Here is a 24,920-nt window from a genome sequence, read left to right as displayed (position 1 = left end):
ACGGTATTCACCCAAGTCATTATTCCATCATAGTTCACAAAATGCATCAGATAACATTCCAGAAGTAAGCACTTATAAAACATTTAAAAGGACAATATATAGGTTTAGTGCAGGTTCAAGGACAACATAAAGATTAGTAGTTTATTTTTGAAACTTAAATTCGCAACACTGTGAAGTTAGTATTTGTCTTTGTTTTTTGGTTGAAGTAATGCAATTCATTCAAGTTTCAATTTGCAGAAGAAGAGTAGTTTCTGAAACTTAAATTCGCAATGCGAAAATGAAAATCGCAACGCGAAAATGAAAATCGCAACGCGAAACTAAATTCGCGTTGCGATTTTCGTGTTGCGATTTTCATTTTCGTGTTGGGAATTTAAGTTTCAAAAACTATTCTTCTGCAAATTGAAACTTGAATGAATTGCATTTCTTCAATAGAAAGACAAAACAAAGACAAATGCTAACTTCACAGGGTTAAAGACTAAACAGTTTAGCAGCATTGACAGCAGCCGAATGAATTTACTAAGCAATCTAAGTGAAATGGTTAATCTATATATTGAAATTACCAGTAAATTTATCATCAATATAAGAAAAATCTAATAATAATACAAAAATTTCAAAATAAAAATAAGAGATTAAAAAAACTAACCCTCGGTGGTAGATTTTCCATTTCTGACCGTGAATGGTTGTGAGGGTTGCTATGAGAGATGGAGATAGATGGATTTCGTCGGAGATGATGATGAATTACGTCGGAGATGAGGACGGATGTCGTCATAGAGAGTGAGAGATGGAGATGAGACTGAGTTGTGATTTAGGGTTTTAGGTTATGATTTGCAATAATACTGTTTACATTTGTGTTGCGAAATTAATATTGCGAAAATAAACGCGCTTTGACTTCTGTGTTACGAATTTGACTTATGTGTTGCGATTTACAAATTCGCGTTGCGAATTTGGAATCTGGTTTGCGAAATTAGAGTTCACGTTGCGAAATTGGAATTCGCGTTGCGAATTTGTTGGTCATTTTCGTAAATCCAAAAAAAGTTGGTTAAAATCGTATATTATAAGGCATTTTCGATCATTGAGTTTATTTTCTCTTTTTATAATGCTATTTGATTAAAAATGTTAAACGAATTGATACTATTTATAATGTTAAATTTTAATTTAATTGATATATAATTATAATAATTAATCTAAAATAATAATTATAACTCATTATTGATATGATTTTATCTGTATCGTAACATCTTTTAAATTTTTAATTATTATGTGTCATAAGAGTTTCATTTGTCATACGAGTTTTGTTTATGTGCATATACATTTAATTATTATTTAAGTATTAAATAAATTTATGATAAGCATGTTATTAAATAATTTAGGATGTTATTCACGTGTAAATATGTCTATTTATCATATTGAAATCTTGAAATAAAATTTTATATATTCATTTTGATCATTACATTTATAAAATATTATATTATTAAATGTGAGTATACGTGTTATTAAATAATTATTTTCTTTATATTTAATTAAGAATAATATAAAACAATAATATATTACGTATCTATAAATTGAATAGTCTATATTAAAATAGAAGTGAAATCAATTTATTTTTTTGCAAGGTTACTTAAAGAATTATTATAAAGTGTAATTCAATGTTTTTTTATAACTATCGGTTTTTATTTAATAATTGACTCATTCGGATCAAGTATTGTAAAGGTAAAGATGACATTTCTAACCCAATTTATTTTATTCGCAAACGTTAAGATCTGAACTTCTAACTTTATTTAAAAGATCTAATTTAATAAGATATTTTTATCATTAATAATAAATCATTACAAACTAGTTATGTATATCAGACAAGGTTGCATCCAACCTTCTAGGATTTTTGCGTTTACCTGCGGAAGGATATATATTAAAGATAAGGGAAAAAGGTCAAAGTTAGTTTAATTTGTTAATAAGAACAAAAAAAATAAGGATGTTTATCTATTTATTTTTTAAAATAAGATATTAAAATTTTAGATTAATGATTTTTTCCTAGTAAGGTGATTATAAAGTAGAATATGATGTAAATAATCATAATCATTTAACAAAAAATGTTTAATCACCTTTATAATCGTTGATTCTCGAATCCGTAACCTCTTGGAACAATAACAATTCTCTTATCCACTTAGGTAAATTGATTCATACTAGATTTATGTTTTTAAATTTTTAGATCCGCTATTGTTAACAAACATCTCATCATTATTTGACAAGACATATATCTTCTAACTTTCATTTATTCTTACTTTAATTTAGTTTTTAAGGGTAGTTTTAAGGTACAACAACCTAATTTAAGATTAAAAAAGATTAAATGGTCACTTTTGTTTCTATGGTATACTCAATTTATTATTTTCACCTCTATCATATTTTTGCATTAATTTAACCCTTGAAATTGTTCAATTGAATCATTTTATACCCTACCCCTCAGTTAAAACACTAAATTGTGGGTTTTAAGTTAGAGATTAAGGTTTAAAATTTAAGATTTAGAGGTTATAGAGTTATGGTTAGGGTTTAAGGTAATCAATTTAATGTTTTAAGCTTGGGGTCGAGTGTAGAATGATGCAATTAAACAACATTAAGGGCTAAATTGATGCGAAAATACTATAGGGGGAAATTATAAATTGATTATACTACAAGAGCAAAAGTAACCCTTAAGCCATTAAAAAATGACGGAAATGAACGCAACAAAAAATGTGAAAAATATAATATTTTATGTTGAACGCGATTTAAAATGTTACATTTCCCAAACATTTTTGTTGAACCTAAAATGTTACATTTCCCTAACATTTTTCATTGGTCCTAAAATGTTATGTCTTTTATCACAATTTCAGTTTTGCTTATTTCTGTAAATTTTTTTTATCTTAAATTAAATTAAAATTGCTCAGAAATTTCCAGTTTCTAATTATAAGGTCATATCATTTATTATATATGCTTTAATGCTTTAACTTATTTCATCATATTAATACCACATTAGAACATACTTGCCCTATTTTGTCATGGCATCTCATACCACTTCACACAAACATGTTTATCACACATTCATAGATTCATGAGCATAGCTAAAATTAAGAGACTTAAACACATAGGATTAAATAGCAAATGAAACACTTAAAGCAAAACACATAGAAGTAAATGCCACCGTTACTAAAAGTCGACAAAACAAAATATATGTACAAATAAGTAGACTTGTAACTTAATTATGATGTGATCATGATATAATCGAACTTATTTACAACCTCTAAAATATAAGAAACACAAAGTAAGATTTTCACGTTCAGTGAGATAATCAGAATAAGAGATGTAATATAATATGCAATACAATATGTATGACAAATAATAATATTCACATAATGATATTCAATGACGTATAATGACATTCATTATAATACCAATTCAAACACAGCATTTAATACTTTGGTTATAAATTTGATCTATAATATGATATTCAGTATCTTATTAATGGTACACATTTGTTAATTGATACAAACATATAAGTTAAACATCTATATATTCAATGGGTAAAAAATCCTCAACTCTCGTATCCTAAAATGATATTGAGTGCATGTTAGTCGTAAAATTTGAGTAAAGATTTTGTACCATGATGTTACTCGTACCTCGAATCAACCCATATACTGGCGCTAATGGCCCTATGACGTAGTAATTATGTTTGACACGTTACCAAAACAATATAAACTCGTAGATTAGGAATTTCGAATTTCAGGGTAACAGATTCAATCATGTCATCGTATATCACATCGAAGATATATATAACAATTTGAATAATTATCGAATAAATCGTACTTTCAACTATTAAACTTTGAGAGAGGTATATATACCTCGGATAATCACTTGATAATCTAAATACAAAATCTCCTACGCACACGTATCAGGTGAATTATATAGACAATAAATTTATTCAATACCTGCACATTACCAAATACAATAGAACATATATATATGTATATACAATGACGGGTCTAAAAAAATTTTGAGGGTGGGCACATGTATTTTAATAACATAATTTTTTTTATGGAGTGGACACAAATGAGATTTTAGAATCAACACCTATATAACATGCATGCATGCATCAAACAATCCAGTTACACTCACGTATACTTAAAAGTATTTCAACAACCCTTCGAAGTTAATCAAACATTCATCTTTTCTTCTTCTTTTAGGGTTTGAATCCATAACACATACATAATAAAAAAAACACAGCCAAACATTATTTTTTAAGATTAAAATTCATATAAAGATCAAAGATGACAAATCTAGGGTTCCAAGAATCTTACCCTATTATTAACCTACACTTATTTTTACCAAAGCCTTCACGAATTTAGCTCCCTTTCTTTATTGATAATTAATATGAATAATAGCATAGGTGTAATCAAATGAGAATTCATACTTATAACTCGTTTGTCTAATGGACTAATAGACAATCAAGGGTTATAATTTTTGTTCATTTCATTTAATTCAGTCATTTACCAATGAAATCCTTTAATTATTTATTGAATTTATCTTTTAAATGAAAATTTCATATTATTAACTAAACAACTGAATTATTAAAATTAGAGAAAATAACCTCAGTGACCAAAAATCCCAGATAATATACGATTTTGACCAACTTTTTTTGGATTTGAGAAAATGACCAACAAAATCGCAATGCGATCTCTAATTCGCATTGCGATCTCCACTATCGCAAATTCGCGTTGCATTTCGCGTTGCGATAGTTGAAAATCGCGTTACGATTTTCCATTTCGCGTTGTGATAGTCTACAGTTGTCGTTGCGATTTTCCAAATTCGTTGCGAAAATTCGTTGCGATAGTTAAAAAAAAGATTTTGTTTCTTAAGAATTTTCTCTAAAAAGATAGTATCCGCGCGGACGTGTCGAAGACACGTATTACCACGACCACGACCACGACCACGACCCGTCCCGACCCGACCCGACCCGAGACGAGACGGACGGCGGCGACGCGCGAGAGTCCCCCTTGTTCTCTATCACTCAACAAGAAAGTGGGAAAGCCAAGCCTTAAATACCATTCCCAATAATGTTTCCAATACTATGTGGGATTGAGCCTTAAATAGTGATATTATTTTTGAATGTTTTGCTTAAAATTGCAATAATCGCGATTGATTGTAGATTGACTTTTAATTATGACATATTTAATCGTATAATACTAATGCAATTGGTTGCTGATTCAGTTGTTTTAAGGTGCATGATTGTTAATTGTTTCCTGAATAATCACATTGTATTGGAAACAAGTGTTGGTAATGCTCAATCCCACATAGTATTGGAAACACTATTGGGAATGGTATTTAAGGCTTGGCTTTCCCACTTCCTTGTTGAGTGATAGAGAACAAGGGGGACTCTCGCGCGCCGCCGCCACCGCCGTCCGTCTCGGGTCATGGTCGTGGTCGTGGTCGTGGTAATACGTGTCTTCGACACGTCCACGCGGATACTATATTTTTAGAGAAAATTCTTAAGAAACAAAATCTTTTTTTTAACTATCGCAACGAATTTGGAAAATCGCAACGACAACTGTAGACTATCGCAACGCGAATTCGCGACGCGAATTTGCGATAGTGGAGATCGCAATGCGAATTAGAGATCGCATTGCGATTTTGTTGGTCATTTTCGCAAATCCAAAAAAAGTTGGTTAAAATCGTATATTATCTAGGATTTTTGGTCACTGAGATTATTTTCTCTTAAAATTAATGGAAATCCAAATCCAAATTAATTTGAACCATTATTTAGTTAATGGTTATCGTATTAAAAAATTTTATTTATTGGAGTTAGAGGTGTTATATAAACTCCAAAAATTAATCAATATGATCATTTGATCGATAAACATCATTGTTAACTGTTATGGTATTTACGTGATGGTATGTGATACTGATGTGATGATCCAAAATACTAATGTGACGATCTACATTTGAATAATAACACCATTAATCGAAATATTATAAGATATGTTGTAATTGTAAGAAGCATTATCGAAAGAGGTGTTATTAATATACAATGACTTGCACTTCTCAAATTGTTTTAGATAGATTGATGATGGTAATTAACGATACATGACAATTGCTACTGCATAGTTTAATCGAACTCTAGAAAATGTAAACATTCTAATGTTCATATATAATTTTTTTTGAGACAGAGGAAGAGAATTTAAGAGAAAAAGTTAATAACTTAATATAGAGAGAAGAAAAGGTAAAAAGTGATAAAATAAAAGGAAAAACACTTTATATAGTATTTAAATAGAATTAATACTAAATAAAAATAGGGTAAAATACATAAATGGTCCATTGACTATATGACACTACTTTATTGAGTCTCTCAACTATTAAAAGATACAAAATGGTCACATACTATTCATATGTTTCAAACTCGTCTTTTTATATTAAAAAATTGAAGATTGTCTGTGCTGATTGTTAACTTGCTGACTGAGATATGATAAAATTTGACCCTAAAATTATTTGAGCTATATAATCATTTGAGATTCTAGGATCATATTTTATCTTTACCATTCAACAGGCTAACGTTCAGCTTAAACGATCTTTAATTTTTAATGGAAAGGGAAGAGTTTGAAACATAAAAATATTGAGGTGACCATTTTGTAATTTTTTATAGTCGAGAAAGAGAGAGTGTCACATCACCAATTTTTATTGATAGTTGACCAATTGATAATCAACTCACTTTTTTCAACCAAAATTGCTCAAATTTAAAAAGTAAACAACATGGGCGTAATCAAACAAAAAACATTTTAAGGTCAAAACTGGAAACAAGTAAATATTGAGGGGGCATCAATTGGAATTATACCAAAAGTACAATTTTTATTGATAGTTAACCAATTGGTAATCAACTCAATTTTTTCTACCAAAATTGCTCAATTTTAAAAAATAAACAACAAGGGCGTAATAAAAAAACATTTTAAGGTCAAAATTGGAAATAAGTAAAAATTAGGGGGCAACAATTGGAATTATACCAAAAGTAAAAAATAAATAAATTAGAGAGGGATTTTGTGATCTGTTTCTCCCCTTCACTAACCACACCCCAAAACCCCCCCCTAAAAAAAAAAAAACCCGAATAGATTGATTCACGCCATGGTGGCTAAGCTAGAGCTCCAAGAGCAGCAACAGCAGCAGGAGGAACCTTGTTTAGTCGATTTACAGAAGGTAAAGTCTTTGATATGTGCCCTTAACTTTGTCTCTAGAAATCTTCCCATTCCTCCCCACTTGTTCGACGTTGTTTCCTCTATATGCTTTGATGAACGAGAGGGAGGGCTTCTTGAGGCCATTGATGATGGGACCCAGGTTGAGCCTGGATCTGATGTGCCTGGACTTGCCCACACGAATTCGGTGAGTAATTTTGGTTTTTTCCCTTTTGATTTTTCGCTTTTCTTTCCGTTCCAATGCAAATTGTTTCAAACTTGAGGTTTTTTTCCCTCTCTCTTTAAGTTTGTTTTGTGTTTATTTGTCTTAATTGTTTTCATTTCGTGTCAATTTCTCTTCATTTATGCTATTTCCTTGGAGACCCTTTTGTTTACTTTGTTTGGTTTGTGACTGGGGGGTTATGAATTTGTTTAGTGGCTCAATGATTGGGTGTATAATTTGAAATTTCAGCTCAAAATTCCAGATTCGCGAGTGGTTTTTCGAAATTAAATATTATATGAATTTACATTGAGCACTGGTCAAGGTTTAATTTTTAAGTTAAAATGTTTTGCTCGAATAAATGTTTTTGAAGTATCTTTCCGTTAACTAAAATATATATATTTTTAAAGTATCGTAATTGTAATTAAATTACAAAATAGAAATGCTAGTATATTTTCTTTTCTTAAAAAATAGTATTTCTTTAAAAAAAAATAACTAAATCACTAAATGTAGTAACCTAATTCATCTAATAACCTAAAAAACATTCTCTGTGAATTTTGTAATTTTTTGTTTCTTTTGTAGATACTCTTATTGTTTTTGATGTTGTGCGAGTAACTGTTTTTGAATTTGTGGCACTTCCTTTTATTGATGAGATGGTGAGTTTTTGTTTTGGTTTTAAGTCTAATAACATATTTTGATCTGTTATAGGGATTAATAACATTCTCTTATTGTTTTTCCATTTTTCTGTTGAAAATTTTGAAGTTTTAGAGGATTCTGTTTCAGTAAGAAGTACCCCCTTCTACTGTTTGAATGACTGAATTTGATTTCTATACATGATTTGTAGGTTTTTCGGCTTTCAGTGTTAGCTTTTTCACATTGAAATTAAATTCGCAAAAGTTTGGTTGTCATTGCTATGTGCAATAATTTCATTACTTCTAAATTTTAGCACTATCATATATTTCCTTCGGCATTCTTAAATTGATTTAAAATGTGGCAGGATGATCCTTCTATTTCTGAGAAGGATGATTTATTGTGTGACCTTGATGGTGCACTATCAAAACAACGATCAAAATGCATATCAGGTTTTAGCTTGGCAGAATCAAAGGAAAACCGTTACCAGAGCCACATTCATCATCGATTGAATGAACTTGAAGGTTATCATTTCTACACAGGATCTTTACTAAGTATTCTGTATTTTTATTTTTTACATACTCGATATGTTAAAATTAGTGATTGAAAATCATGTAATCTTTCTATTGCCATTACTGGCATCTATGAGTTTAATAGTAGCAACAATTTGTTTCAAGTTGTATTTTGACAACCATTTTAGAAGGATTACTTATGCATTTATGTTTTGAATCAGATTTGCCTTCAAGCAGAGGGGAGGACTTGCAGACAAAGTGTTTACTTGAACTCTATGGACTAAAGGTAAACTGACGTCGTCAAGTTGTAGATATACACATAAACCCATATTTCTCAATTGCTATGTGAATTCCATATTAATTCCAGAAATGCGATAATCTGTTCTACTATTTAGGCAGCTGTTGATTGCACTATCATGAATTTGTTTCTTCCCTTATAGACTGGATATGGAATTAAGTTGTTTTACGCTTTTGCTTTCTGTTGTTACTATCTGTTAAGGACTTTCAAAGTTCGGAGAAGTTGACCAAATGCAGTATATATAATGGGCAAGATATGATAGTATTGTCTTTCTCGTTGCTCTTTTAGCCCTTTATCTAATTAAAGCATTCAGCTAAAGATCTTAGATTGATGATGATGAATAATTTTCTATACTTCACTTTCTCTTGGTTTTGGTGAATGACATGAGACCTTTTCCCTGGCAGCTAGCAGAGTTGCAAAGCAAGATACGTTCTTTTATAAGTAACGAGTACTGGCTTCGTGTCAACTGTGCATATCCTGACAAGCAATTGTTTGACTGGGGCATGGCGCGATTGCCTTTTCATCCGTATGGCATTTTTGTTCCATTCACTACAGAAGCAGATGATCAAACGAGAAAGAAACGGGATTACGAGGTCTTTTGCTTTATCTATTAGTCATTTTAATTTCATGTTGCTTGAGAAAGTGGGTATTAAAATCTTCATTGATTTTTGATTACTCTGTAATAACTGAACTTCAACCTCATGGGATGAGATTGTGCATAGAAATTTGTGATTTCCATTTAGTATTTACCTTTCCAATCTTTTTTTCCTTAGAGATCTCATTTTCTTACCTCTTTATTTATTTGGGCACGAGAGAGGCTATGTGAAGGTATAGCAATCAACACGGGCAGAGATTTTCTAGTGGATTTATGAGAAAGGATAAAATTGCTAAGAGTGTTAAGTTACTTGAATTTGGTTTGGTGAATCATAGGAAGCCCCGTTAATGAGTAATGCAAACCTTTGTATTAGGAGAAAATGAGGTTAGATAACTTGTAGAATGAAAAGTCATCGTATGTTTTTTTTTTGGATAGGAATAGAAGGCCTCATTAAAAACCTCCCTCATAGTTGTCTCTATTAAGGAGACAAGTAGCGGAAGGAGGAAAAGAGTGCCTTAGTATATTAATAACCAACAATTACATAAGAACCAAACATTACAAATAATTGCCAAATGTCATCGTATGTTGTATCTTTTTTTTATAAGAAATTAGGCCTGAATAAAAAACCCCTTCATACCCGTCGTTGTACATAAGTACCTCAGAGGACATTGGAATGAGGAAAAGAGTGCCTAAAAATTTTATTTCTAAAAGAAATTACACCTCATACATTAACAGATTGTTACAAAACACCACCCACCTACTTAATCTCAACCCACCCTACAAACACACCATAAAAAAAAAAATTACTTTACAATTACCCTATACCCGACTTGGCCAAACCATCAGCCTCCCAATTTACAACCCTTTTTATAGACCTTATAACAGGGTTATAAAAAACGGTTCGCGACCGCGATTTCGGCCGCGATATAGCGGTTTCGCCGCCGTCCGAGTTACCCGCGACGTCCGCAATAACGCCTGCGACGGCCGCAATCAAGGTAAATCCGAAGTAACCGAAAACGCGACCGCGACCGCGATTTGAAACCCTGCCTTATAATAACATTATATTCCCAACACTGACAATTTCCTTAACCAGCTGTGAGAACACATTAGGACGTACTTTAGGAGTCTTAACCCACTTGACTGCAATTTCTGAATCCGTCTCTACGATTAACCGACCCTTACCACACCATTCTGATTCTACAAACAAAGCTAAATCAGTTTGAATGACCTTCAATTCAGCTAGTATAGGAGGACCTGGACTCGTAGGTTCCGAAAAAGAACTAAGAATCTTGCTCTCTTCATTTCTCAATATACCACCAATTCCATTGCTATTCCAATCACTTGTCACAGCCCCATCCACATTAATTTTGAAGAAACCCGAGGGCGGGGGACACCATGAGACCTTTAACAGATTAATCTTCATGGACGAATTGCTTGCATCAGCAAGTTCGGATCACCAACAAGAAAATCTAAGAGAACTGGAAAATTAGGGAATTTCGCCGAAAACCACGCAACCACTCTATATCTAGAAATAAAAAACAACTGTTTCGATCTACACATCCATTCTCGAAAACCACTTGGTTTCGGCACTTCCATTCTGACCACAAGACAACCCCCAAAATAAAGTTCCAAATAGTAGACTTTGGAGCTAGACCTCCCCAAGAAGATAAAAAAACATTAGGGTTCACTGGAAGAACCGTAGATAGGTTCCATAAACTTAAGAACCTTACCCATATGCCCCACGCAATAGAACAAGAAAAGAACAAGTGAGAAACCGTCTCTTGGTACATACCACAAAGAGGGCATAAAATGTTCTCTATCCCACTAACACCGTGCTTGATTAGTTTAGATTTAACAACCAATTTTTGATGCAAAACCTGCTACATAAATGCCTTCACTCTTGGGGTAGCATAACCAATCCAAACCATATTGGACCAAACCGGATCCTCAATAGAATCTTATGTCATTAGTTTAAAGCATGATATTTCTGAATAAACACCCTCCCCATTACTCGTCCACACACAATGATCATCCTCATCATTCCGAATCCTAACACTATTTTTTGACAAGAAACTAGGCCTCATTAAAAAACCCCTTCATACCCGTCGTTGTACATAAGTACCTCAGCGGACATTGGTAGGAGAAAAAAAGGGCTTAAAAATTTTATTCCATAAAGAGAATGCACCTCATACATCAACAGACTTTTACAAAACACCACCCACCTACTTAATCTCAACCCACCCTACAAACCCACCATCCAAACAAAAAATTACTAAACAATTACCCTATACCCGACTTAGCTAAACCGTCAGCCTCCCAATTTACAACCCTTCTTACATACCTTATAATAACACTATATTCCAATACAACACTGACGATTTCCTTAACCAGTTGTGAGAACACATTAGGACATACTTCGGGATTCTTAATCCACTTGAGTGCGATTTCTGAATCTGTCTCTATGATTAATCGACCTTTTCCACACCATTATGTTTCCACAAACAAAGTTAAACCATTTTGAATGGCCTTCAATTCAGCTAGTATAGGAGGACCAGGACCCGTAGGTTCCGAAAAAGAACCCACAATCTTGCTTTCTTCATTTCTCAGTATTATGTAATTTGTGTCTACGTTTTCCAGCTGATAGTGGTTTTTAAGTCTTATGCTTTCTGGGAAGGTTTTTTTTTGTTGTAGAGTGGGCAATGTACTTTTCTTCTGTTTAATAAAATTATAGGCGCTCTTTTCCTCCTTTCATTACCCTTCATGTTACTTTCATAACATGGAGGGTAAAAAGGAGGTTTTTTATGAGGCCTCATCTTCTATAAAAAAACCACCAATTCCACTGCTATTCCAATCACTTGCCACAGCCCCGTCCACATTAATTTTGAAGAAACCTGAGGGCGGGGGACACCACGAGACCTTTAACATATTAATCTTCATGGACGGATTGCTTGCATCAACCAACTTCGGATCACCAACAAGGCAATCTAATAGAACTGGAAAATTAGGGAATTTCGCAGAAAACCACGCAACCACTCTATATCTAGAAATAAAAAACAATTGTTTCCAATCTATACATCCATTCTCGAAAACCACTTGGTTTCGACACTTCCATACTGACCACAAGATAGCTCCCGAAATAAAGTTCCAAATAGTAGATTTTGGAGCTAAACTTCCCCAAGAAGATAAAAAAAACATTAGGATCCACCGGAAGCACAGTAGATAGGTTCCAAAAACTTAAGAACCTTACCCATGTGCCCCACGCAATAGAACATGAAAAGAATAAGTGCGAAACCATCTCTTGGTACATACCACAAAAAGGGCATAAAATGTTCTCTATCCCACTAACACCACACTTGATTAATTCAGATTTAACAACCTATTTTTGATGCAAAACCTGTCACATAGACGCCTCCACTCTTGGGGTAGCATAACCAATCCAAACCATCTTTGACTAAATCGGATCCTCAATAGAACCTTCTGTCATTAATTTAACGCATGGTTTTGCCGAATAAACACCCTTCCCATTACCCGTCCACACACAATGATCATCCTAATCAATCCGCATCCTAACACTATTTATTTAATAAGGACAACAACTCCATCCACTGCTCCACTTCCTAATCCAATAAGTTCCTTCGAAACTAGATATCCCAACACCATCCCCCTATATTAAAAAAACCAAAATCGTGGATTTTTTCTTCTTTATTAATGGAAAGAGAAAATATCCTAGGAAACTTCACTTTAAGAGGGATATTGCTAACCCACCTTTCAAACCAAACCAATAAATCCTTCCCCCTTTCGACTCGTAATTGAAAATGATTTTGAAAACATTGACCAAATTCATCATTCGTCGAACAGTTATTCACAACTCTCCTCCACATCCAAGAAGACTTATAGGGTACCACATTGTCCATTAATATTGATCTATTATCCAAGCTATACTTGCAACACACCAAATTCTTCCACCAAGACTCATTTTCTGCAGCAAACTTTCATGCCCACTTCCCCAGGAGAGCCCTATTCACAAGGTTTAAATCCATGAGCCTCAATCCCCTTATCTTTAGGTCTGCACACCATTTGCCAATTCACCCAACGGATATAATTTTTCTGTGATGAACCCCCCATAAGAAGTTTGCCATAATAGAATTCAATTTCCTTATAACCATATTCGACATTCTAAACAACGACATAAAATAAATTGGCAAAGCGCTTAAAACCGACTTCACCAATACTGCTCTCCCTGCAAGAGAAAGAGTATTTGATTTCCAACCTGTCAATTTCAAGTAACATCTCTAGATTATTGGTTCCCACATAGAAACCGAATTCTTTGTCAAACCAAGGGGAAGACCAAGATACTCCGTTGGAAAGGTTCCATCCGAACATCCAATGAATCTACCCACGCTCTGAGGCACAATTCATCAACATTTATACCGAAAATTATGCTCTTAGACAAATTTAGTTGTAACCCTAAAAACAGTTCAAAAATAGTTAATACTCTCTTCACATTCTTTAGCTGCCCTTCCGAAGCACCACAAGAAATTAACAGATCATCGGTGAACTGCAAATGAGATAGTGGGAACGCCTTATTTGGACTGCCGATTTGAAACCCACTGAAAAGACCCATCTTAGCCACCTTAGACAACATAAAACTTAACATCTCACCCACTAAGTTAAACAACAGTGGTGATAATGAACACCCTTGGCGTAACCCCCTAGATATCTTAAATTTTTCAGTTGGAGAGCCGTTAACCAATACAAAAATTGAAGCTGACGATAAACAATTTAAAATCCAGGATCACCATCGTTGCCCAAACCCCTTATATTCCATAACCTTTTGCAAGATCGACCAGTCTATTGAATCATAGGCTCTTCTGAAATCCACTTTAATCGCCACCCCTTTCAAACATTTTTTCCTCCAAAAATCAATCCCCTCATTCTCTATAAAGGAACAATCAAGAATCTGCCTCCCTGGTACAAAAGCAAATTGTGCAGGACCTATAAGAGAATCAATACAAGTCCTCAATCTTCTTGATAGAACCGTCGATAAAATTTTGTAAAGACCACCTACCAGACTAATATGCTGGTAATTTTCCAAGCTCTCCGGATTCAATTTCTCGGGGATCAATGATATAAAAGAATGATTCACTCCTTTCTCCCATTTCTTACCTGAATAAAATCCGAGAAAAACGTTAAGATCTCATCCTTCAACACCGGCCAAAATCACTTAAAAAAACCCATATTTAGCCCATCCGGTCTTGGCGCCTTGTTGATATCCGAGGATGCAATAGCTTCCCAAATTTCCTCTTCATCAAAATTCCTTTCCACCATAGTACTTTCCTCTTTCGATAATCTAGCAAACTCGAGATCCACTTTATCCACTCCCACAGTTGGCTACTATTATAAGCCTCCTTGAAAAATTAAAATACTAGATTTAATCTGATCTGGGTAAGAGATCTATTCGCCATTGACTTTAAGGACCTTTATGGCATTTACCCTACCCCCTATTCGATGCACACTGATGAAAATATTTGGAATTTCGATCCCCATCTGTGTTCCACTTCTGGCGTGACTTTTGGAACCAAATTAATTCCTCTTTCTTGTACAGATCCCACAATTCCTTCTTTGCCTTCGCAATTGCATCCCACGATACTGAGTTTAAACCCTGTTGTATAACTGCCTCTATGTCAAAAATAGATTTCTCTAGCTCTACAATTCTTCCCGGAATCATGAGATGTTTATTATTTGTCAAACTTCTAATAATTATCTTCAATTCAATCAACATGTTTGCAACTCCTCTTCTCCTCTTATCTTTTTTCATCACTTCCAATGCTGATTCCATAAATTCCTGAAAACCCTATTCCTCCATCATATAGTTAAAAAGCCTGAACGATTTCGGACCCAATTAACCGCACTCCTTTCTAGTATTATCACATTATGATTTGATAACAATTTTGGGATAAGAATCTGGACAACATCTAGATAAATGCTCAAGAATCTGGAATTCACTAAGAACCGGTCAAGTCTGACAAAAGTGGGTGAATCATTTTTTTTATAGAAAATTAGGCCTCATTAAAAACCCTCTAGTTGCCCTCCATATTACAATAGTAATATGAAGAACAAACAAAGAGGGAAAAGAGTGCCTAATACTTTTATTAAGCAGGAGAATAATACACTGCCATCCCTTACATCAAACTTTAAAAGCCTTAATCCTAATTACATAAGACTTAAAAACTTCTTCCTACATATGATGATCGAGAAAATGGCAAGAGCGAGAGAACGAGAGAGCAGATATTCTGATGGCAAAGATGGAGAGGTTCTTGGAGGGGGTTCTTGGTCTGCGTTCGTTGATAATCTTAGTAGGAGAGTGAGCAGAAGAACTTTAGGGGAACATTTTAGTTATCATGGAAAAGTTATTAGGGTGTTTATTCCTTTTATTAACAACAGACCGAAATACAAGGATTGTACGTTTGCTTTTGTCCATTTTGCAAGCAAGAAGGATCTGTACAATGCGGTGGAGAAGATGAATAATGTCAGGATTGCCGAGAAGATAATTTCTGTATCAGTAGCTAAATATGACAAGTTATCTGAGACGAAGAGTCGCGAAGGGGTTAGTGAGGAGGGCTTCAAAAAGGTCGAAATAGGAGAGTTGAAGGGTAGAAGATTGACTTCTCCAGCACAAGGGAAAGAGAAAATGGAACGAATGAGCAAGTTCCTTGATGGAAGGACTTATAGAGACACGGTGGTTGGGGTGAAAAAAGTTCCAGAGGGTCATCAAATAAGCAGTCAAAGGAATACTAAGGAAGAAGAAATCTTTGGAAGTCTTTATTCCGATGGAAGAGAGATTATGGTTGAAATCTTCACTTACTGGCATTTGCAAAGATATTTTTGAAGTAGAATTTGTGCATAAAGCCTTACGAAATGAGGGCTTCAAAGTTAAGGTGATGAGGTGGGGATATGCGAAGAATGCGTGTCTGGTAGTGTTTCAGTCGGTTGAAGAGAGAAGGATTGCAATGGAAGAAAAATGGGAAGCCCTGAAGTTTTGGTTTGAAATATTGGAACCAGTGGTAGAGGAGGGGGGCACTCCATTAGCTTATTGTGCGATTTCAATGATTGGTGTCCCATTAAATTGTTGGTCGGTCCCATATGAAATTCCAGAACAGATCATCATCACTACGTATGGGAGAAAATTCATGATCAAAATTAAAGTTGATGGTGTTGAGGATTTTTCCCCAGAATTAACAGATATGGAGGTAGAAGAAGTTGCAGAGGAACCATGGGAGGAAAGCTCTTCGGAGTGGAGCAAGGAAGATGTGCAGAATAGGCAAGAAGAGCAGGTGGGAGTACAAGAGTTGTCAGAACCCCAGAATAGGATTGAGTGTTGGATTAGAAGTTCTCAACAAGGCAAAAACACAACTACCGAGGGAGGTTTGAATTTAAACATAAGTATGGAAGATACTTTTGTTTTGTGCAAAAATGTGACAGAAGTAGGGGATGTCTCCATACAGTAGAAAAAGTCCGAAGAAGTTAATGAAGGGAGAGAAAATGGGAAAAGTATGGGATGTGTTCCCATAGAGCATGAAAAAGTTGACTGCGGAAATGGGCTTATTAGGGGCCCGGATTTACATTTGAGGAGTGGGTTGGATCAAGAGGAGGAAAGATTAAGCAAGGGATGTTGTTTTGAAACAGCAGAAAATAATGTTGTACATTGTCAAACTCCAGTGCAGGTGGGGTCTGTTTCCTTGTCTTCTTATAGAAATTCGGGGATTGTACCTGGGAGTAGAATGGGAAGGGGAAAATATAAACATGTTTACTCAAGATCTAGGTTGAGGGGAACTAGGAGTTGTTTAGGTACAAGTTCGGAATATGAATATAGAAATGAGGAGGGGGATGGGGTAGAGGCATTGGAGAGCTGGAATGTAAGTAAATTGTTAGGGATTTCATTTAGAGGGGGGAAAAAGCTTTTATGAACAAAGCAAATTCATTGGTTAAGGGGAGAGGAGTGCATGGGGGGAATTAAGGGGTGATGGATTTCAAGGTTATGACTGGATATAGATGACTAGTTGGAATTTACTGTCTTGGAATGTTAGAGGTTTGGGTAGGAGGACTAAGGCTAGAGCTGTAAGGAGGGTTGTTAAGGAGAGAAAGCCTGTAATTTTATTCATTCAGGAATCGAAAATGGAAGTGTTGACTCCGCTGGTAGTGAGGAAAATGGGTGGTAATTTGTTGACAGCTTCGGCAGTTTCAGCAGCTGTAGGTTCTGCTGGAGGTCTGATTACTTTATGGAATGAAAAAGAGTGTAAGATTATAGAGGAAATCATTCATAGGAGGTTTGTAGCAGTTAAGGGTATTATTGATGGGTTACAAGGATCCTGTTGGTTCATAAATGTGTACGGTCCGAGTGTCGATTCAGAAAAGGAGGCTTTTTTTGGGGAGCTGTTATCATTCTTAGAGAATATAGACTGTCCAGTGTGTCTCGGAGGAGACTTCAATGTTGTAATGTCACAGGATGAAAAGATGGGAGGTGCAGTGAACTTAATTACAATGTTTGCTTTCAAAGATTTTATGAGCAAAGCAAATTTACTGGATTTGCCTTTGGTTGGAGGTCGATTTACATGGTGTAACAATAGGGATATCCCAACTTATGAGAGGCTTGATCGATTCCTAGTGGATCAAAGATTTTTATCATTGTTCCCTATGATAACTCAAAGACTCCTTGAAAGGTCTGTTTCAGATCATAACAACATCTTGCTGGAAAATAGGGGCTGGAATTGGGGCCCTAAACCGTTCAAATTGTTTAATTTTGTCTTGGAAGAAGATGGATTTTGTAGGATGATGGAGGGAGAACTGGTCAAGCTTTGTAATGTGGAGAATAGACAACCAATCTCCAGTGTACTAAAAGGAGTGCAGGATGCAGTGAAGAATTGGTCTGGGAAGGGTTATCTTGAGATCCCCGGGAGAATAAATAGGTTGGAGAAAGAAATTCAGGAGATGGAACTTAATCTGCAACAAGGTCTCTCCATGGTGTCTATGAAGAACCTAGTGGAAGCAAAGAAAGAGTTGTGGGACTTGTACAAAAAAGATGAATTGATTTGGCTTCAAAAGTCAAGATTGAAGTGGAGTTTGAATGGGGATAAGAACACTAGATTTTTCCACCAATGTGCAAGAGGTAGAGGAAGGAGAAATGGTATCAAATCCATCAAAGTAGATAATGAAGACATCTCAGATCCAAAATTAATTAAAGCTTCGGTGGTGCACTTTTTCAAGGGGTTGTTTAATCAGGAAAATACATTGGAAGTTGAGGAGATGGACTTGGATTTTTTACAGCTATCGAATCAGCAGAGTATGGCACTCGAGAAGCCTTTTTCTGAAGAGGAAATTTGGGGTGTAATCGCTAATTCGGATTGCAATAAAGCACCTGGCCCGAATAGACTGAATTTAGGTTTTTTTAAGAAGTTTTGGTTAAGTCTGAAGGAAATTTTGCTGCGGTTTTTTAAAGATTTTTATGAGGGAAAGGAATGGGACATGGAAACCAATCATTCTTTCCTCTCTCTTATTCCCAAGAGGGACAATCCGGAGGGGCTTGAAGACTTTAGGCCTATTAGTCTAGTTGGGGGTTTCTACAAAATTCTCTCAAAAGTTCTGGCTAGAAGGTTAAGCTTATGCATTAATGAAGTTATTAGTCCTTCACAGTTTGCTTTTATACTGGGGAGGCACATTTTAGATTGCTCGTTTATAGCAAATGAAGGCATTGATTGTTGGAGGAAAAAAGGATTGAAGGGAGTTATTTTTAAGGTGGATTTCAAAAGAGCTTTTGATACGGTTGATTGGAGGATCTTGCTGAAAATAACGAGTAAAATGGGGTTTGGAGCTAGATGGAGTTCTTTGATGTACAAGTGTGTTTCAATAGCTTCCATTTCAGTTTTGGTAAATGGCACACCTACGGAGAAAATTCACATTACTAGAGGGCTAAGGCAGGGCTGCTCGTTATCCCCTTTGTTGTTCAATTTGGGAGGGGAATTGCTACATTTAATGTTGGTAAAAGCAGTGAATAAGGGGCTGTTTTCGGGTTTTGAATTAGGCTCTAATGAACGTTCTTTCATGTTATCTCATTTGCAATTTGCGGATGATTTAATAATTTTTAGTAAGGCTTCTATTCATGATTTGGTGAATATTAGAAGGGTACTTTTAATTTATGAACTGATGGTGGGTTTGAAGTTGAATCTGTCTAAGAGCAGAATTTTTGGAATTAATGTGGGGGAGGAGGAACTAGTTTCATGGGCAAAGGAAATAGGGTGCATAAGGGGAGTTTTTCCTTCGGAGTACTTAGGTCTTCCATTGGGGGCCAAGAGGAATTCTTTTTCCTTGTGGGAACCGGTTATACAAAAAATTTATAATAATTTGTCTGGTTGGAAGGCCAAGTATTTATCTTTGGCTGGAAGGGCTGTCTTGGTCAAATCAATGTTGTGCTCTATTCCAATCCACTATCTTTCTATTTTTCGGATCCCTATTAGTGTTCTCAACAAACTAAACTCTATCATGGCATCGTTTCTATGGGGGGATCATCAGATAAAAGAACATTCATTGGATTAAGTGGGATTTGGTGTGTAAGCCAAAGAAGTTGGGGGTTTAGGGATTCCGAATCTGCTGCTATTAAACAGGGCTCTTATGGGGAAATGGGTGTGGAAATTTGCTGCAGAGAAAAATTCTTGGTGGAAATCAGTTGTGTGTTGTGTTTACAATATGGATCCTAATTCTTTGATGATCCGGAATACTTGGACAGCTCATAGTTCTTGGATTTGGAGAGGAATTGTTATGAACTTCTTTTCAAGTGATGCATTTGGGGACTGTTTTAGGAGAAATTTGTGTGTTAGGGCTGGAAATGGAGAAACTGTTCAGTTTTGGCATGATGTTTGGTTGGGTTTGGCTCCTCTAAAAGATAGGTTTCCAAGGTTATTTGCTCTTTCGAATAACAAAGAGGGTAAGGTAGCAGAATTCAGATTGCACAATGATTCGGGTTGGGTTTGGGATATTCAAATGAGAAGGAATTTGGTGGATTGGGAGGTTGAGCAGTGGCTGCAAATTATCTCTCTGTTGAATAGCTCTTCTTTGTCTCTAGTAGAGGAAGATTGTTGGATTTGGTTGGGAAATGGAGAGGGATGTTTTACAGCAAAATCATGCATGAAAACCTATTTTGATAGAGAGGGTATTGATCAATTAGAAAGTAATTGGGAACGGTATGTTTGGAAAGGAGTAGCTCCACCATGTGTGGAATCCTTTGTTTGGCAACTTGCTCATCATAGAGTTGCGGTGAAAGAGGAATTGCTGAAGAGAGGAGTTTCTGGGGTTGAAGACTATGTCTGCCCTTTGTGCAGGAAGTACAATGAGTCGGTCTCTCATTTGTTTCTTCACTGTGAAGTGGTATGGGTTTTGTGGGCTAAGTTTTTAAAGTTTTGGAATGTTTTCTTTGTGGTTCCTGGTTCGGTGATGGACTTCCTAATTGCCTGGGATGACTTAGTGCCGTGATCCAATATATGGAAGTTTATTTCAAGAGCAGTGTTGTGGTCTGTTTGGAAATGTAGGAATGAGGTGATTTTCCAGAATGAGAAGGTTGATTCAGCGCTGTTGTTCTTCATTTCACGTTTCAGAACTGTTTCTTGGTTTGAAACATCAGTTAAGGATGTTCATTTTCATTTTGATTCCTTGATGGGGGATTTAAAACTAGCTGATCAACATGTCAATCTGAATAAGAGGTATCTTCCTTCTTCTAGGTGGAGTCCTCCTTCGATAAGGTTCTTAAAAGTTAATGTTGATGGTGCAATGGTCAAAGGTTGGGATAAGGGTGGAATAGGTGGCTTGACTAGAGATGGCAGAGGGATGGTGCTTGGGTCTTTTTCAGAGAAGGTAGGGGGAGGTCCTCCCTTACTCGCAGAGCTTTTGGCGATCAAGAGAGTGTTGATTCTTATTGAGGAAGTTGAAGCTGATCTCTTTTCAAATCAGAGGATCATTTTGGAATCGGATTCTTCTAATGCTCTGAAATGGATTAATAATCCGAACCTTAGTACTACTTTGTTTCATTCCTTGGTAAGGGATATAGCTTCTACTGTGGAGAGGAAGGATATCATCACAAGGCTCATCTCGAGAGCAGCAAATTGGGAAGCAGATGAATTAGCTAAAGCTGGTATAGGCTGAACTTACGTTTTGTGTAATGGTTAAGGTGTTATGCCTTGGTAGTTCCTATTTAGGAGTTTCAGGGTGTGTTTTGTTTTCAGATATATGGTTTTCTGTTTTGTAAGAAGTTGTTAGCTGTTGAGGTGTGGAGGTGTATTATTGTTCTAATTAATAAAAGTTAGAGGCACTCTTTTCCTCCTTCCAATGTCCTTCATGTTTTGTTTGTAACATGTAGGATAAGAAGGGGGTTTTTAATGAGGCCTTATTTTATCAAAAAAAAAACTTCTTCCTACAGAAACTTTAACACTAATTACATAAGACAGAAAACAAAATCCCTGCAGAGATGTAAGGGAGTCTAACACCCTAACACACCAAAACATAGCCTAACGATCATCCTATACCATCCCTAGCAAGTCTGTCCGCTTCCCAGTTAGCAGCTCTCAAGATTTGCCTTAACATAGTATCCTTCCCTTCCATTATAGAAACAATCTCCTTCACCAAGGATAGAAACATAGGGGAGCTTAGTTCCGGGTTCTTGATCCACTTCAAAGCATTACTTGAATCCGATTCTAAAATAATCCTCATATTAAGACCAACTCCTGAATCAGACAACATGTACAACCCCCTCTTTATCGCCAATAATTCTGCCATAATCGGAGGTCCTCCCCCAACCTTATCAGAAAACCAGTGAATCAACACACCTCTGCTGTCTCTATGAGTCCACCTATACCACCTTTATTCCAACCACTCTCCATAGCCCCATCAACATTAATCTTTATAAACCCGTCTGGAGGAGGAACCCAACAAGTAGGTTTGGAAAACAAAATCCCCTAGCAGTCTCATAGAAAGTGTATTCTATGATTTCCTTTGCTTCTTCCCCGAGTACAAATATGAGTTAAACCCCCCACACATAGAGAACAATCCATCTGTTCTAAGAAAATTAGTTCCTAAAAAAATCTCTCCTTTTCTGATTCAACAGTAGGACTGTACACATTAACAAAACAACATTCCTCTTCATTATCTTTAATTTACCCTTCACTGCATTCCTTCTAAAAATAAACTGTTGCTCCCTCTCAAACCAATTTTCATCCCAAAGATTAACTAAACCTTCTAATGCCCCTGCTAAAGGGGACAGACACAAACCTTTTAGTTTTCTTCCACCCAACTTTCTTAATAACGCCTGATTCACAGATTCCAATTTTGTCTCCTGCAGAAACACAAAAAATGACTTCCTACTTAAAATCATGCTTCTCACTGCTCTTATCTTCTCTTTTCTCCCCAGGCCCTAATATTCCGAGACATACGAAAAACTTGACATTAAGATGTTTCAAACACCTACTGTAAAAGTTGGGAACTCAATTCCCAACTTCCACTACCTAGTTTTCCCCTAAATTTTCAAATATCCTTACAAAATATCTTTTCCCGCCTTGAAATCTTATTTCCACCAATTTGCTTACCTTCCAAGTGGCATTTACTTCCTTGTCAACTTCTTGAAATTGCATCGAGTTGTCACCATCCTCTGATCTACATCTATCCTTTTTGTCTCCAGATATCCGATATACTCTCTCAAACATCTTCTTAGCCCTTCCATTCACTTCACTTCACTTCTTACCGAATCATTACAATCAGAAAGAGGAGTCCTCTTATTTCTATCACTTGTTTGCCAAAATTGATTCTTTCCTTCTGACCCACCCCTTCCCATTCAACCCACTACTTACTTTTAAACGTCCCTCTCCACCTCTTTTATATAATCTCTCTCCCCCCTCAATTCCACCTAACCCTTCTCCCTCGACTTCCGATTGGATTTAGGCTTGGTTACCAACCTCATTTCTAAACTCACCTTGAGTTATTTTAATAGCCGTCCCTGAAGGATAAATTCTAAGGATAGGCGATCTGGGCTCACTCATTTCATTTGTTTGGGCCTGCTCTTTAAGGGATAAATTCAAACTTCCTCTTAACCCCAGGCTCGCATAATCCCCAATTAAGACTACTCTGCTCGAGATAATCTGCCCTTCATTCATTAATGATCTCATTCTCATTACCCAACAATAATGATTGCTTTGTCAATCTCTCTTCCGAACTACCATTCGTCATTCCTATTGCAAGCCACAAGGCTACCCAATTTCGGGAATCATAATTCAACTGTTCATCTTCCTCCTCCATCACAACCAACTTCCCATAATCTTGTTCCTTCTCCGACAATTCATCTGTCCATTGATCCTCTGAAACCCATTCGATTCATTCTCCCTAAGATAACTCGGCTTTTGGAAAATCGAACCCAGCCTAATTCTGACTTTAAAAGTTCTACCATATGACCCTATCGTGATCGTCTTAGGAACATCGAGTGGGCTTGCCACTCTAACCATCAGTCTTGCTACTGACATATCTCTTATATTCCTTGTTGACTCCAATATACAAACCAACGATTCCCATCTTTCAGCTAATTTCTGTAAGAAAGACTCCTGCCAACATATCAACGGAACTCCATACAATTCAACCAAACAATACGCCATTGGAATTCCGTTATCATCTAGAAGAGGTTCTACCCAATCGAACCAAAAGGACAATTCCTCTTTCTTACTATTCCATGTCTACTAAAGCTTCAATCGATTGAAAAGTGATAATACATGAGTTCCATGCATAACCTCAGCTTACCAACTTCACATCAATACCATCAATGTGTAAAGCCTTCTGAACCAGTTCCAACCTAACGAATGCCTTAATGACCCCCGTCAATGAGCGCTTCATCCAATCCGTATTTTTTGCCGGAATATGCATCTGCCATAAATTCCTCTTACTTGTTCCATCATTTGAAGACCCCCATCTGTTCTCCCCCAGATCATGATCTGCCCTCAGTCTCTTATTCTGAACCAAAGCTTCTTTGTACAACCTATAATTTCTTATACCCCTCCAAGGTTTCTGGTACTTTGCCACCCCCACTGATACTTTCTTCCTGTCAATGAATGAATCGTTAACTTTCGTGATATCATTCTTCACTCTTCTCATTAGCAAACTGAATAAAAAGCAAAAGTAGAAACTTTGTATTTTGGTTTTTCCATAACTCTCGGGATGAAGATTCTAATAACCGACCCATGATACCGAAAGAGCTCCCTTAGCGCACTCCTTGACACTCTTCGGCTAAGATTCAAATGTTGTCCATATGTCACCAGAGGAAAAATGACTTTTCGACTTCTCTATCACTCTCTCTCCAACTCTCTCCCATGACTTTGTACAGCTTCGTCCACTGCTCCACTTCCCAATCCAATAAATTCCTTCGCAACTGGATATCCCAACACCATCCCCTTATATTAAA

General features: G+C 35.9%; 1 protein-coding gene across 1 annotated transcript in view; it reads left to right on the top strand.

Annotated features, from left to right (window-relative positions):
• The first annotated feature begins 7,083 nt into the window (after window positions 1-7,083).
• Window positions 7,084-24,920, top strand: part of LOC120150198 (probable ATP-dependent DNA helicase CHR12) — a 31,491-nt gene continuing 13,654 nt past the window's right edge. The window contains exons 1-4 of the mRNA XM_039162894.1: window positions 7,084-7,392; window positions 8,402-8,558; window positions 8,768-8,832; window positions 9,249-9,437. Coding sequence (XP_039018825.1) covers window positions 7,138-7,392; window positions 8,402-8,558; window positions 8,768-8,832; window positions 9,249-9,437 — 666 coding nt within the window. The 5' untranslated portion in view covers window positions 7,084-7,137. The remainder of the gene's footprint in view (window positions 7,393-8,401; window positions 8,559-8,767; window positions 8,833-9,248; window positions 9,438-24,920) is intronic.

Source organism: Hibiscus syriacus, unplaced genomic scaffold (assembly GCF_006381635.1).
Source record: "Hibiscus syriacus cultivar Baekdansim isolate YM2019G1 unplaced genomic scaffold, ASM638163v2 tig00111016_pilon, whole genome shotgun sequence".
Taxonomy (NCBI): Eukaryota; Viridiplantae; Streptophyta; class Magnoliopsida; order Malvales; family Malvaceae; genus Hibiscus; species Hibiscus syriacus.
Note: the sequence above shows the minus strand (reverse complement) of the source record. Positions and strands in the feature narration are given on the sequence as shown.